The following is a 13,264-nucleotide window of genomic DNA, read 5'->3' on the forward strand; positions in this document are numbered from 1 at the left end:
AAGCCCCTTCATTAAGCTGGGCCTCAGCCCTGCTGCCCTCCCCTCTTTCAAAGAGGTCCCTGTTATCCCTAAGTTACAGTTTGGATTTCCTAATGTCACTCTGGGTCTCCCCCCAGCCTCTTCCTGCATCCCAATTATGTGGACCCCAAATCTTGGCCGTGTCGAGCCTTTCAGTTTCTAGACCACCCACTTCCTTCTGCCATGGTCAGGTTCCGCACACGCTCTACCTTTGAGATAGGTACGCACTCCCCGCCCTTTTTGCCTGGTAACTCCCACTCATCCCCAGGTCCTGGCCTAGGTGGTACTTCTTACAGGAAGCCATCCCGAGCATCCTGTGCCCCAGAACAGCTTACACGCCCCTAAACAACTCCATCTCTGTGGGCTGTAAAGGGTTGAGTCGCCAAGTTGCTCAGTACCCCAGCACACAGTAGGTGCGCAATGCCTGTTATATTTGGGAAAAACTGAGTGAATACGATGACCCGAAGCCGGGTCTCTAATTACCTTCTTCTTCATCTTCACATTTTTGAAGATGGCATGGACCCTCCAGGTCTTTGCAAACATAGCCCCAAAGGCAGTTGTGTAGCCCACGGTGAGAATCCAGGTCCGGACCTAGAAGGCAGGACAACACAGGGGAGTTAATGTCTCCCAGGTGACTGGCCATCCAGCAGGCAAGTGGAAGCTAGGTGCTGGGGACGGACGCTCTGCCATGTGTATTTTTTGGAGTCAGATTCTGATCTCAGAGACAGTTAGTGCTCCTTGTCACTCATTCACTGGGTCCCGGGCACTAGGTGCAGAGGACACTAAGTTTCAAATTCTGCCTCCAACAGGCCCCACAGCTCAAAGCAGGCTGCCCACCCAGCAAGACACAGACATCTCTGCACTGTTGAGCGGTCTTTAGGAAGGTAGGAGAGACACCCTCCCTCTGGTCCCTCCCATTCCATTCCCTTCCTGCCCCTTGTGTGGGTGCTAGTCTCATGCTTTGACTGACTTTGGGGCCCTGCTCAGGACTGAGGTCCGGCCTGGCTCTTACCTGCTCCCCACACCTCAGGTGTACCTTGGTTTACCAGCCCTGGCTGCTGACTGGTACGAACAGCCAGTCTAAAGGAGTCCTGGGTTCCTGGCAGTTGAGACAGGATGGCCGCCATCTGATAGCTACCCTGGGGTCTCCAGGATGCCTGCTTTATGTATTGTAATGACAGTGATTACTCCCTTCACTGTCTGGCCTGGGTACCTCCAGCACATGGGAGCCTTGGTCTCCAAGTACAGCTCCTATCACCCCGACCCCAAGTGATGCATTGTGCTTGTCCCCACCTTTCCAGCACTGTGGCTCACAGGTGTCCTGGTCTGATTGTGAGGACAGAAACAAGCTGAGAAAGTGGCATGGCCAACCCCGAAGCCAGGGAAGGCAGCAGCAGGCTAGCCCTTGTTGAGAGACACATGTGGCACGTGAGAGGTGACACAGCACAGGGAATGCCGCTTTCTGTTTTCTTCCATTTACTCAAAAATCAGACGGGCAATGAATGACAGTGGGGTTTTTTTTAGTGGAGGGGAGGAGATGGCCACACTCTCACCCACATTATGGTGTGTACATGTAGTACTCATTTTATAATCCGAGGACGCTAAGAAAGTGGAGAACACAGAGGGAGGCTGATCCCTGAGACCCGAGTTTCTCCCATGACTTGGAGCATCCACCGTTCTCTGTCACAGTCACTGGGACCTCGCAGAGCAATCACTCAGCCAGACACTGGTTGGTTCACCTGTCTGTTCACTCAGCACGGACCATGAGGCCAGAGACAGTGTGGATTATACAAAGTACCGTCATTGTCACAGGACAACTTGGGAGCTGTTGAATGAGGAAATCACTTTACGAGGAAACTGAGGCCCACAGCGCTTACATATTTCCTTCACCACCCACTGACAGCCCATTACTCCAGTTCAGTGTCCTGAGCCCCAGAGGCCTTCTCTTCCCTGCAGCATCTGTCTCTTCTCCAGAGCCTGCTTTACTCAAAGCGGCTTCATCTACACCCGGGAACTGGCCCACCAGCCAGCTCACACTCTGCTGTGGGTCCCTGTAACACTCTGGATTTGCACTCTCCCCCCAGGCTCGAATGTTGGATGCTGTGTCCCCAGATGCTGGTGCTGTTTGAGAAGGCTGTGGACACCTTAGGATGTAGGGGCTTGATGGAGCAAGTGGGTTCCCAAGGGCTGGCCTTTGAAGGTTAGACCTGGTCCCTGATTCTCTGTTTCTGCTTCCTGCACACCACGCAGGTGAGCCGCTCTATTGGGCCACACACTTATTAATTACCATGATGAACTGAAGCCCCAGGGACTGTCGGTCCAAAGGCATTTTCCATCTCTTAAGCTGTTTGTCCAGTTACTTCACCACAGAGATAAAAGTACCTTACGCACTGCGATGGCTCATCTCAATTGTCAACGTGATGGGAGTTACAACCTCCATGGGAACACACACAGGCTTGTCTGAGAAGTTTTCTGATGAGGTTTGCACCCTCAAACTGTGAGCCGAAATAGACCGTTTCTTCCTCACGTGTCTCTTCTGTCAGGTAATTACCATGGCAAGGAGAGCCCTCATGGCCTCTATATGCTTTAAAGAGACTATGTCCACCAGGAGGCCAGCTCCTGGAGTTTTGGATCACACACTACTAGAAAGTGACTTTCAGCTGTAAACACACACGGGCATTTTTACAAAGGACGGGAAAGATGAAATAGTGCCGATCTTTTTGCCCTGTTCTGTGGTCCTATTTGGAGGCCACATGTCATGGCCCCGTGCCTGGCTTATTCGTGGTCCCTTGACCCACGTTCTCTTTACAGCCGTCATTACCAGGCCGCTTGTCTCTTTTGAGAGAGCCAATTTCATTAAGGTTCAATAACATAAATTAAGTGAGTTAAAACTCAATGAGAGAAATTTAATCTGGCGTCTGGAAGCCGAAATGTGTTGCGGTGAACTAACTGAAAACAAAGAAGGCTACAGGCGCCTGGGCAGAATGCTTCACAGATGCTAGCTCTCTGGAGAGGCTGGCCCTCCCTGGCTGGCGTCTGTAAACTGGGACTTGGGGAAGGTCCCTGCCTTTCGCTTTCTGTTGTAGGGTCTCATCAGGCCTAAGTGATCTGTGTGGAAAAAAGTGTGATTTGTGCTACATACATGATTCCAGGCAGCTGTGCTCTGTCTAGAATGTGGGTGCATTGCAGACCTAATGCTTATGTGGCTCGGCCCTGGGTGCCCCCGTAGGCTTTCCTGGTTCTCTGGTTGTCATATGTCCCTGGAGAAGGCTTTGGATGTTCATACCAGGCCTTCCCTGGACTTTTATACCTTGGTGAGTGTTGTAATTGATCAGAATCATGAATATGACTGGATGTCCGGCCCTGAGAATCCCAGCAAGTCACTGAGGCTGGGACTGTCACTGCTGGATGTCATGGCCCTAGCCAAGCCTCCACAAGCTGGCCCACCCTGGACCATCCATTCCTTAGTAACTCTGCCAGAGCGGAGGCCCATTTCTCGGCTCTGCCAGATTCTGTGAGACGGAAACTGCCAGGCTGACCCCTTCCTCTGCCCACCTAAGGCTGTCCCTGGGTGACGGCTTGATTCCTAGACTGTCTTCCTCTGGGCTCTAAAGCTGCATGTGCTGCTTTCATGGTCAGCCTTGGTGACAAGCAGATGCCCTGTAAATCCCTCAGTTCCACAGCCAGGCTGAGCATGGCTCTTCCCAAGCTTATGGCTCCTCAGATGCAGGAGTCTTGCTGCCTGTCACTCAAGTTAGAGACTGAGAACTACTTCCACCCCTTCCTGCCCTCACCCTCCTGTTTCATCTCCAGGCACGACCCACACAGTGACAGTCCTCAGCAGGAAGGGAGACCCTGAAGGACAAGACAAGCAAGCAAGTGAACCCCACTTCTGGCCCTTCAAACAAAACTATCCCACTAACTTCTACTAGGACTTGAATTTACAAGGAGGCCAAGTGGGGGGCTTATGGGGGTAACCTCTACCTTTTTAGTTAGAGTTAGAAAAACCCAGCGTTTCTGGTAGGGTCACAAGAAGGCTCCCCTGCCCCATCTTTGTCCAGCTGCTTCCCACGATGAGCACACGGATCCCTGTAAGCAGGGATGGAAGCTAAAATCTCTCGCAGAACTTGACCCTTCATCCTGGGACAGGGCCGCTCTGCTCCTGGAGCTCTGAGGGAGGGGACACGCGTGAACATATCTCACTCTGGAGCTCCACTCCGCTGCAGCCGATGGTTGGGGGATGAGGGTCATGGTATGCACGTGTCGGTGTGCGTGCATTGCTTTAAGCGAGGCAGTGAATAAGGCTTCTCCTGTCTCAGGCAGGGAGCTGCATGCTAAGCCTGGCTCTTCTGAGCACCCACTGAGCAGCCCCTGGCTGCCTTGGCTTTTAATAGGAGTCCAGCAACTGGGGACTCCTGCCTAAAGCATCCACACGCAGGTCTCTGCCTCCCTGCCTCAGCGCTCTTACTGCCCGGAGGCCCTCCACACTGCAGGTGGCAGAGGCTCACAACAGCTTGGTTTGTCTCCAGTTCTAGCAGAGCAAGGCCATGGCAGGTCACAGTTACCATGGAAACACCTGCACCAAAACTACCAGCACCCACCCCGGGTTCCCAGCTCTTCAGCTGCTCACTCTGCCTCCTTGCTATCCTTCTAGAAGTGACCACCATTATCCTAACAGTCCATCATTCGTTCATAAGTGATCCACTCATTCATTCATTCATTCATTCATTCATTGAAACTTACTGTGAGGCAGGGACTTGGAGCTTTAATACACAGTCTCATTTAACCCTTCTAGCCCTAGGATAGCTCCACTTTTACAGAAGAGTGAATGAACTGTAAGGTTCAGAGGTGTCAGTAGCTAAGGCAAAGTCACACAGCTCGGAAGCCATGTTGTGGGGTTTTGGATGCAGACACCTGCCAAGGGCCTCTCTCTAGGGACATGTTAAAAATGAATAAAGTCACTCAAGTATACTCCAGGAGGGGTAAATTTTGTGGCATCTTGATTTTTTTTTTTTTAAACAATTCAAATGGGCAAATATTTGGCTGGGATACTTGACCGGCAGACAGAATTCGGTTGGCCTGTTGACCTGTTTGTCCTGGTAAAAGCCAGTTGACAGCTCGGTGTCTCTGAAAGCCTGACAGCTGAGCTTGGACCCTGAAACCCACGTGGTAGGAAAGAGTGGGTTCCTGCAATGTCTTCTGATCCCCACATGCGTGCTTTGCACATAGGCACGCTCCCTTCTTGTAATAAATCAATGTACTAAATTAAAAAGATACACTCAGGGTTTTTTGTTTGTTCTGTTTTTGTTTTGGTTTTAAAGGAGAAGACGACTCGTGGCAGGCATCCTTGTAATCTGGCGTTTGAAGCCTTACCCTAGCTTAGCATTGCTGGGCAGGCTCTGTCTTGCCCCCAGGGGAGGGAGAAGGTGGTAGTCCTGGTGGCCTTCCTCAGGGTTGGAAGGAGAGGCTAAACCTGGGTAAGGAGATGTGGATGGTGTTGAATTCTGGGGTGGACTGGACTTGTGGGGGTGCTACACAGAGCTTCTGGCTGGCTGTTCCCCCCTCCCCCGCCCCCAGCAGTGCTGCTGAGTCAGGAGCATGGCAGGCTCTGTGGGCCTTGTTGTCCACCAAGCCCCTGGGTCCTCTCTGTGCATCTCTCTTGTGGAGTGCTCCCTGGTTTCCCATGCCCTGGCTGAGGTTCCTGCCCAGACTTCACGGGACTGTCAGCGTAGTTTCTGTTGTCACCTGTCCGGCTCCCATTCTAGCTGCCGGGGGGGGGGGGTTTAGAGTCCCTGAGCCAGGTGGGCTTGTCATCTGTGAGTCCCTATTCCCTTCCCCCAGCACCAGGGCTTTGCCCACACCCAGCATCCTTCCCAGCGGCTCTGTGCCCACAGGGGCCGTGTTGCTATGGTGACTCTACTTCTGACAGTGTCCAGGGAGACGGCACCACCACGGAGCTGGAGCTGCTTGCAGGACTTGCTGAAGCTGGCACTGAAGACTGAGAAGGTTCCAGAAAGGATCGAGGGTGGGGGATGGGGCTGAGTGAGGTTGCTTCCCCAGCAGTAACAACGGCGGTGTGGCGTGTGTACATGCAAGTTCATGTGTGCCCCTGTGTGGACTCTAATGGCCTTTCTAAGCAGATAGCGGAGGGCTATGTGTGGGGAGACAGAACAGAGTGACATCATAAACCAGTAAGCTGTTCATGATGGAGGCCGTCTTGGGTGCCCACCTCATCTCCTGGCTTGGAGGGTGTGGCTGACCTGGAGACCAGGTTGTAACCAGCATGGTAGAAATGAGGATATTCTAAAGAGATAGCCATGTCCGTTAATCTGACTATGAAACTATTGAATCAATGGGCCCCAGGAAATGAGAATTTCCCAGGAACTCATGCTGGGAGAAGGAAACGTTCTCAGCCAGAGAACTAGTCTCCTGGACAGAGTCCTCTGAGGATGAGGCTGTGGTGGGTCAGTGGCGGGATGGGCTGCACCTCAATTAGGACTGCTCAGATGTGCCACACTCTTGGCCCTCTTGGTTGCTTGAGACAAGGTTTCTCTGTGTAGCCCTGGCTGTCCTGGACTTCACTCTGTAGACCAGGCTGGCCTCCAACTCACAGAGATTCATCTGCCTCTGCCTCCCAAGTGTTGGGATTAAGGACGTGAGGCACTACGGCTTGGCCTGCATTTAGCCTTTTAAGGAAAGGCTTATTGTGTGTGTGTGTGTGTGTGTGTGTGTGTGTGTGTGTGTGTGTGTGTGTGTGCCACGAGTGTGCAGATGCCCACGGAGGCCTGCAAAGGCCACTGGGTCTTCTGGAGCTGGAGAACAGGTGGGTGTAAGCCACCAGTGTGGGAACTGCGAATCAAACCTGGGAGCTCTGCAAGAGCAGCCTCTCTCTTAGCAGTTGCCCCATCACCCCAGTCCCTTGATTAATCCTCCCTCAGGACCCTGGTGACGACAGGCTCACACCTGTCACTGGATCCTAATGTCCCTCTTTCTAATGTGGCCACATTGACTAAACCTCCTTCTCCTGCTTTTTACTATTCGGCTGTTTTAAAACTAGGTTCTTGAGGGCAGGTGGCTGAACTTGACTTTTCCGGGTGTAGACTGTGACCCCAGGTTTGATAACAAAAGTGACATGCTGTGATGTTTTCCTTGTCTCTCCCACGTTGTCACTTCACTTTCTCATCTAATCCACATCTCTCCCTACCCTGTGAGAGAGGGCTGTTATGCCCATTTTACAGAGGACAAAACTGAGGCTGAGTTTCAAGCTTTGGGCTCTGATTCTTCTTTCTGTATCCTACTTCCTGCTCCCTGCTTGCTCAGCATGTCGGGGCGGGGGTGTGAGTGGGGGGATGCTACTGTGGGCGGCCGGCAAGTCCAGAGATAGAACAGAGCCCATCTATTGACATCAGTGGGACTCAGGAGGGAGGCTTCTTATAATAGCAGGTGGCACAAACCTTCCTACCCTCCCCTGGTATTTGGGTTCTGCTGTCAAGAGCATCCAGTCCCTCTTATTGAGCGACAGAGGAATTATTCTGGAAGTGACCCCAGTCATACATTCAGGCTGAACCGATTCAATCCAGAGGAGGCTGCTTCTCCTGCAGTCACATGTGGGCTCCCTCCACACGGTTCCCACTACTGATAAAGGAATTCTGGGCAAGAGAACTGCCATCTCTCCAGCCCCGGGCTCAGGCTCAGGTCGATTTGTAAAGCACGTCATGATTTATTCATGCCGCCTCCCCGGGCTTCCCAGGACGACCTTCCTCTCACACAAATGAGCGCGACTCCCGGAATAGAATGTCAGGCTTCATTAAGGAAAAAGCCCCAGTGTGGGGACAGCCTTTTCCTTGCTCCCTAGCTCCCTGGCCTGTCATTAGCACTTGGAGAATTCAGGTCAAATTCCAGAGAACCCCAGCTGGAAGTGCCTTGGAGGGTGGGGTGCTAGGCTGACGTACATGGAGGGCCCACCTCTGAGAAGAGGCTCTCCTGCAGCACAGCTCTCAAAGTCCCTCTGCACCCAAGCCTCAACTGCCCCACTGGAGACATCTGGGTAGCAGAGCCAAGGAGCCAGCAGAGCCCCAGGAGGGACTGGGGCAGCTGTAGATCCAGGGGTACACTTTGGGGAGGGACGCAGGTCTCTGTCCCTGTGGGATGCCAGTGAGGGGTTGGACCAATGTGCATCCTAGAGGTCCCCAGGAGGGTCCCAGTACCAGGGTCATTACTGTTGTCATCATGGGTGTTAAAGGGGCTGCAAGCCCTTTGGAGCTCAAGTTGAGGGTGCTTTTGCTCTTTCCCAGGTACTTAATGAGGCGCCTCAGGGCAGCACAGGACCCAGCTTCCCCTGCCATCGGATGAGCTCAGCATACACTAAGGTGATGTCCAGGAAGGGCAAGACACGGTTTATTCAGGGATGGGAGAATGGGGCACTGCCATCTGGGGCTACCTCACAGCCCTCGGAATACCTGTGATCCGAAAAAGCTTGATGCATGGTGTAGTGTGCGTGTGTGTGTGTGTGTGTGTGTGTGTGTGTGTGTGTGTGTGTGTGTGTGTGTGTGTGCACATATTTTTAGGATCTTCTCTCGGTACCTTCATATTTTAGGGAGTACCTCTCGGTACTCCCCATGGCTGGTTAGTGGGTAACCTGAAGTTTTGGAGCAGTAGAAGGGCCTGGAAAGGTGACTTTGTAGAGGGCCCGCCTTGCTCTCACACCCCAAGGAAGCAGCTACAAGGAAGGACTGCCCATCCACCATTCACCAAAACTGATGTTCTGCCCTCCCCTCCAGCTGTTTGAGGGTCACAGCTGGCCCAGTGACTGCCCTGGGGTGGCGGGGCAGGGAGGAGGGGGGAGGAGAATGGAGGGCTGTAAAGAACCCAGTGCTTCACCCAGTCCTTTTGTTGTTGCTTGCTTTGTGACAACTCATAAAAATCTGAGCATGGTAGACACACCTGTGATCCCAGCACTGGGGAGGCGGAGACAGGAGGGTGTCTGGGACTTGCTGGCTAACCAGTTGAGCCTAGCTGGCAAGCCTCGAGTCCTAGTGATAGACCCTGTCTCAAAGGCTGGCTCCTGAGGAACAACACTCAAATTTGACCTTTGGCCTCTATAGGCACCAATACACACCTACACATACACACCTTCACATACACACTTGCAAATACACACTTGTACACACGCCTGCACATACACACCTGCACACACATACCTGTACACCTTCATATGCCCCTCTCACATGTATACAGTCAGTTGCATATGCGTGCACACGTACATGAACACACACATGCACAAATAAGTGTTCATCTGCACATGCATATATCTATTCAATCACACATATACTCACATGTGCATACCCATCCACCCACACATCTGCACACGTGAGTATACTTCTTACCCCTTATATGCACAAACCATGCACAAACCAATGCATCAGTGCACACACACACACACACACACACACACACACACATACACACACATTGACAGGAGGAATGATTTCAGGGAAAAATACTTCATAACAGATTTCTGGATTGAACGGTAAGGAAAAAATTGGTTTGAGACATCCCTGTCAGAGGAAATAAGACAGCAGCCTTTCTCCAACTCCAGGTCCCCACACCAAAGCCAGCAGGTCAAGGATGTGTCATCTCACATGCCCCAGTGACTCTGTGTACTGATGCTTTTGTTCCTGATGGAAAGTCAGTGTTGTGCCTGCCTGTCTGGTATCCTGCACCTCCCTCCCCCAGAGCTTTCTAGTTTTGGTCTTCATCCAGCAGTGGCCTGTCTGTCATGGGGTCACCTCAGTGGTCCAGCCATGCCGTCCATGCTCACTGCAGATGGACACACTGGCACTACTGTCTGGGCTGCACAGCTGATCTGGTTGTTTCTCGCTCATCCCGGTGTGTTTCTACACAGCTGTGTCTGATGACAAGATCACCGAGAGATCTTTACATCACACATGACAAGCACATATGTGGGGGCTTACCGTGCAGAGTGTTTCAAAGGTCTTTTCTGAGACGAAGGACCCATCGAGGCCAAAGAGGAAGATGGATGCATAGGACAGCATTCCGCCCAGGATGATGAGGTTGTTCATGTAGGGGCTTGACATCTTGATCAGCCTGGTGGAAAGAGGCTCCAGGTTACACAGCATCTTCCCAACATGCTGGGTAAGCGCAGCTGCCAAACGTTCAGGAGTGAGGGAAACAGGGCCCTGAGCAGGTCCACTTCCAGGCCAATGCCCACTGCTTCTGAAGAGAACCCCAACAGCTACATATTGTCCCACCTCTTTCCTCAAGCCTACCTATCAGTCCTTCAGGGAGGAGACACTTGCCACAACATCCTCAACAGCTTCATCTATTGGAATTTTCGGCTTACAGGATTTTGGGTTAGGATCAGGAACTCAAGTCTAAGTGGATTGAGTGTAGCGAGGAGGGCGGTTCCCATACCAGGCTCCCCTGCCTGACTTGGGCACAACACAGAGCCCTGCTGGGAGTCTCTGGGGTTGTTCAGAGACTGCTCACCAGGTGGTAAGTGAGCCCTGCCCACCCTCGCTTGGAGCACTCAGAAAATCTCCCCACTGTTCCACGTGCACAGGGGACAGGGGTAGTGACACCTCTCCCAGTCACAACCCTTACCCCAGGAGTTGGGCAACTGGGCCCCACGCTATCTTCTGTTCTCTATCATCAGACAAGCAGAGAAATGGAGGTATGCTTGTCACTGCCAAACGTCCAACTCTCTCACTTCTTCCAGGAATCCCGCTGTGGCCTCCAAGTGCCCAGCAAACCAAGTTCTAGCTTGCTGAGCTAAACCCCGAGAGGCTAGAATTTTTAGCTGGCTCAGGGTACTTGACTCCCCAGGCACAATCGGCTTCGAACGGTTTCTTTTACAGATTGTAGCAATAGCCAATTGCTCCCCAAACATTTTACTTGTATTTGCAGTTCTCTGAATGATTCAAGCTTAGGATTGGAGAGCTTCCTGGAGAAGGTGGTTTGCAAAATCGTGGGTAGGAAGAGAAATGGGAGGGAGATGGAGTTCCCACATTTTTTTGCAGATTTTTTTCAATGGCTGAGCCATCCAAATAAATCATTCTGGTAATTTCTCCAGGAGGCCACAAGGGGGAAGTTAAAGAATTAATCTAGTGAGGCAGTTTGCGGCTCTGACAGGATCTCCTTAGACAGGCAGGAGGGCTGGACAGCACTGGGAAGCTACTGTATGCCTGAGCCTTGAGACAAATGCTACCGGGTCCAGCTCTCTCTTAGGACTGGTTCCTGTAGCTGTGCAAATTGCAGGTGGCTAGGAAGAGACACCAGGTGAACTGCATTTATTCTTCAGGAAATAGGTTTGACCTAAACAATTACTTAAATAAACAAACCAACCCGAGAGCTCAAAGGCTCCCAGCTCCTCCTTGGCAAGCAGAAAGAGAGGCAAAAGCAGAGAAAAACCCATTGCCTGGAACTGCTCTCCTCATTCCTACCAGTCTGTGGGTAAGGCAGCGCGGCCTCAGGGACAATGGCAAGGACCCCATGTCCCATGGGTGCATGTGAGGCTCCTCCAACACACACCTTTACAGCTTTGGTCCAGTCTCTCCCATGACAAGACAAAAGCTGGGTTCAGTGATTTCCTATGGAAACCAGCCAATATGGCTGCCTGGCCAAGATCAAAGAGTGGTGGCTGAGCACAGTACCTCAGAGTGGGGACTTCCTGAGGAGAGCTGAGGATACTTAGAAAGCTGAGATAGAACCAAGGGGTTGGGCTATGTCACTGATGGACACAGATCCCTGGTGACACTGGGAGTCATGGAGAGAGTTGAATGAGGTGTGAGGAAGGGCCTTCCTGAATGGACGTGGGTTGTTCCAATGGGGGCCTCTGCCACTGGACCTCACTAGAAAGGACCACTTCCTTTCCACCAGCCAGGACTAAAGGTGCTAGAAGTGGGTCTGAGAAGCTGGGGGCTCTGGGGTCTTTTGTGTCGTTGCTCTTGGACTAACTCAAGGTGCTGAGCATGTCCAGACCTCTAAGGTCTATGGCCTTGGGCTTACCAGTCCAGCTGCCCCCACAGTGTGTGTGTGTGTGTGTGTGTGTGTGTGTGTGTGTGTGTGTGTGTGTGTGTCCCTACAGTATTTTAGCAATAGAGCAGCATACACTTCAGGAACCCACTCAAAACCATTCACAGGTGCTTTTGAAGAACCTGCCACGTGGTGACCCCATTGGTGATGCAAGGGGCTGGTCCACCCAAAATGCATTCCCCCAGCATAGGGCAGGGCTGCTTACTTTTGGTTCCGGTTCTTGATGTTGAAGAAGAGGAAGGCGCTGGCCATGATCATGCCGAGGATGGTGAGAGCGGACAGGATGCTATACAGTGGAAGCGAGATCTTCCGAAGCTGCTCCAGAATGATGGTCTTGTCCTTGGGTGGCTCGGACCCTGCAAGGTCAAGGAGGAGCCATTACACCCTAGTGCTGTTATTCTCCAAGGACATTTTGCCTCTGTGTGCTTAATATCCGGCCAAATACAACACATGTACCTCTCGTCAGGCTCATCCACCTACTGGGTGAGAGGATCTAGTGTCTGGCCAGTCTGCTCAGCAGGAGCCTGAGCCAGGACTTATTTCTTTCTCTAAATAGAATCAATAAGGGATCTGTGATGCATTTAACAGCCATTAGAAGACTAGAATTTGATTTGGTCTAATTACGCTGTTGAAAAACCATCACCATTTATCCCCAAAGGTAACCATGGCTGGGAAAGCTGAGGTACCGCTGGGTGCTACTGGGTGGGGTTGCAGCGAAGAACTTGGCATGGGCCTCAAGGACTCTGTTCCTACCTGAGCATGATAAACGATCTTGCTCACCAGGGCAGACACCCCGCCTGTCAATTCTCGGGTGACAGATATGTGCTCCGGCTGCAGATTCTCAGCCTCAAGGTCATTATCACAAAAGCTCTTTGGTTTTCTGTTTCCTAAGACTGGGTAACCGTGGGAGGTGGACGCTATCTCCCCTTCACACAGAGCCAGGGCCAGGCTGAAGCTGTGGGGTTCCGTTTCTCTCTGTGCCTGCCAGGCTGCCTGGTTCACTCTTCAAGGGCACCAGGAACTCAAGGGGTGGGGACTGAGAGGCTCAGAGCAAATGTATTGTCCTGCATGGTGGCCAGTTTGTACAGGATGGTCTGGGATAAGGGAGGCGGGAGCTCCCCCGACCCTGTCTTCCTGAAAATTCTCTTCTCTTACGTGTGTGCGATCTCAGGTCACATGTCTGCTGTGGAAT

General features: G+C 52.1%; 1 protein-coding gene across 1 annotated transcript in view; it reads right to left on the minus strand.

Moving 5' to 3' along the window:
• Gabbr2 (gamma-aminobutyric acid type B receptor subunit 2) overlaps positions 1–13,264 on the minus strand; it is a 339,742-nt gene that overhangs the window by 63,791 nt on the left and 262,687 nt on the right. The window contains exons 10-12 of the mRNA XM_032904180.1: positions 12,278–12,428; positions 9,993–10,125; positions 502–609 (exon numbers count right to left, since the gene is read on the minus strand). Of these exons, the coding sequence (XP_032760071.1) occupies positions 502–609; positions 9,993–10,125; positions 12,278–12,428 (392 nt within the window). The remainder of the gene's footprint in view (positions 1–501; positions 610–9,992; positions 10,126–12,277; positions 12,429–13,264) is intronic.

Source organism: Rattus rattus, chromosome 1 (genome assembly GCF_011064425.1).
Source record: "Rattus rattus isolate New Zealand chromosome 1, Rrattus_CSIRO_v1, whole genome shotgun sequence".
NCBI classification, from domain to species: domain Eukaryota; kingdom Metazoa; phylum Chordata; class Mammalia; order Rodentia; family Muridae; genus Rattus; species Rattus rattus.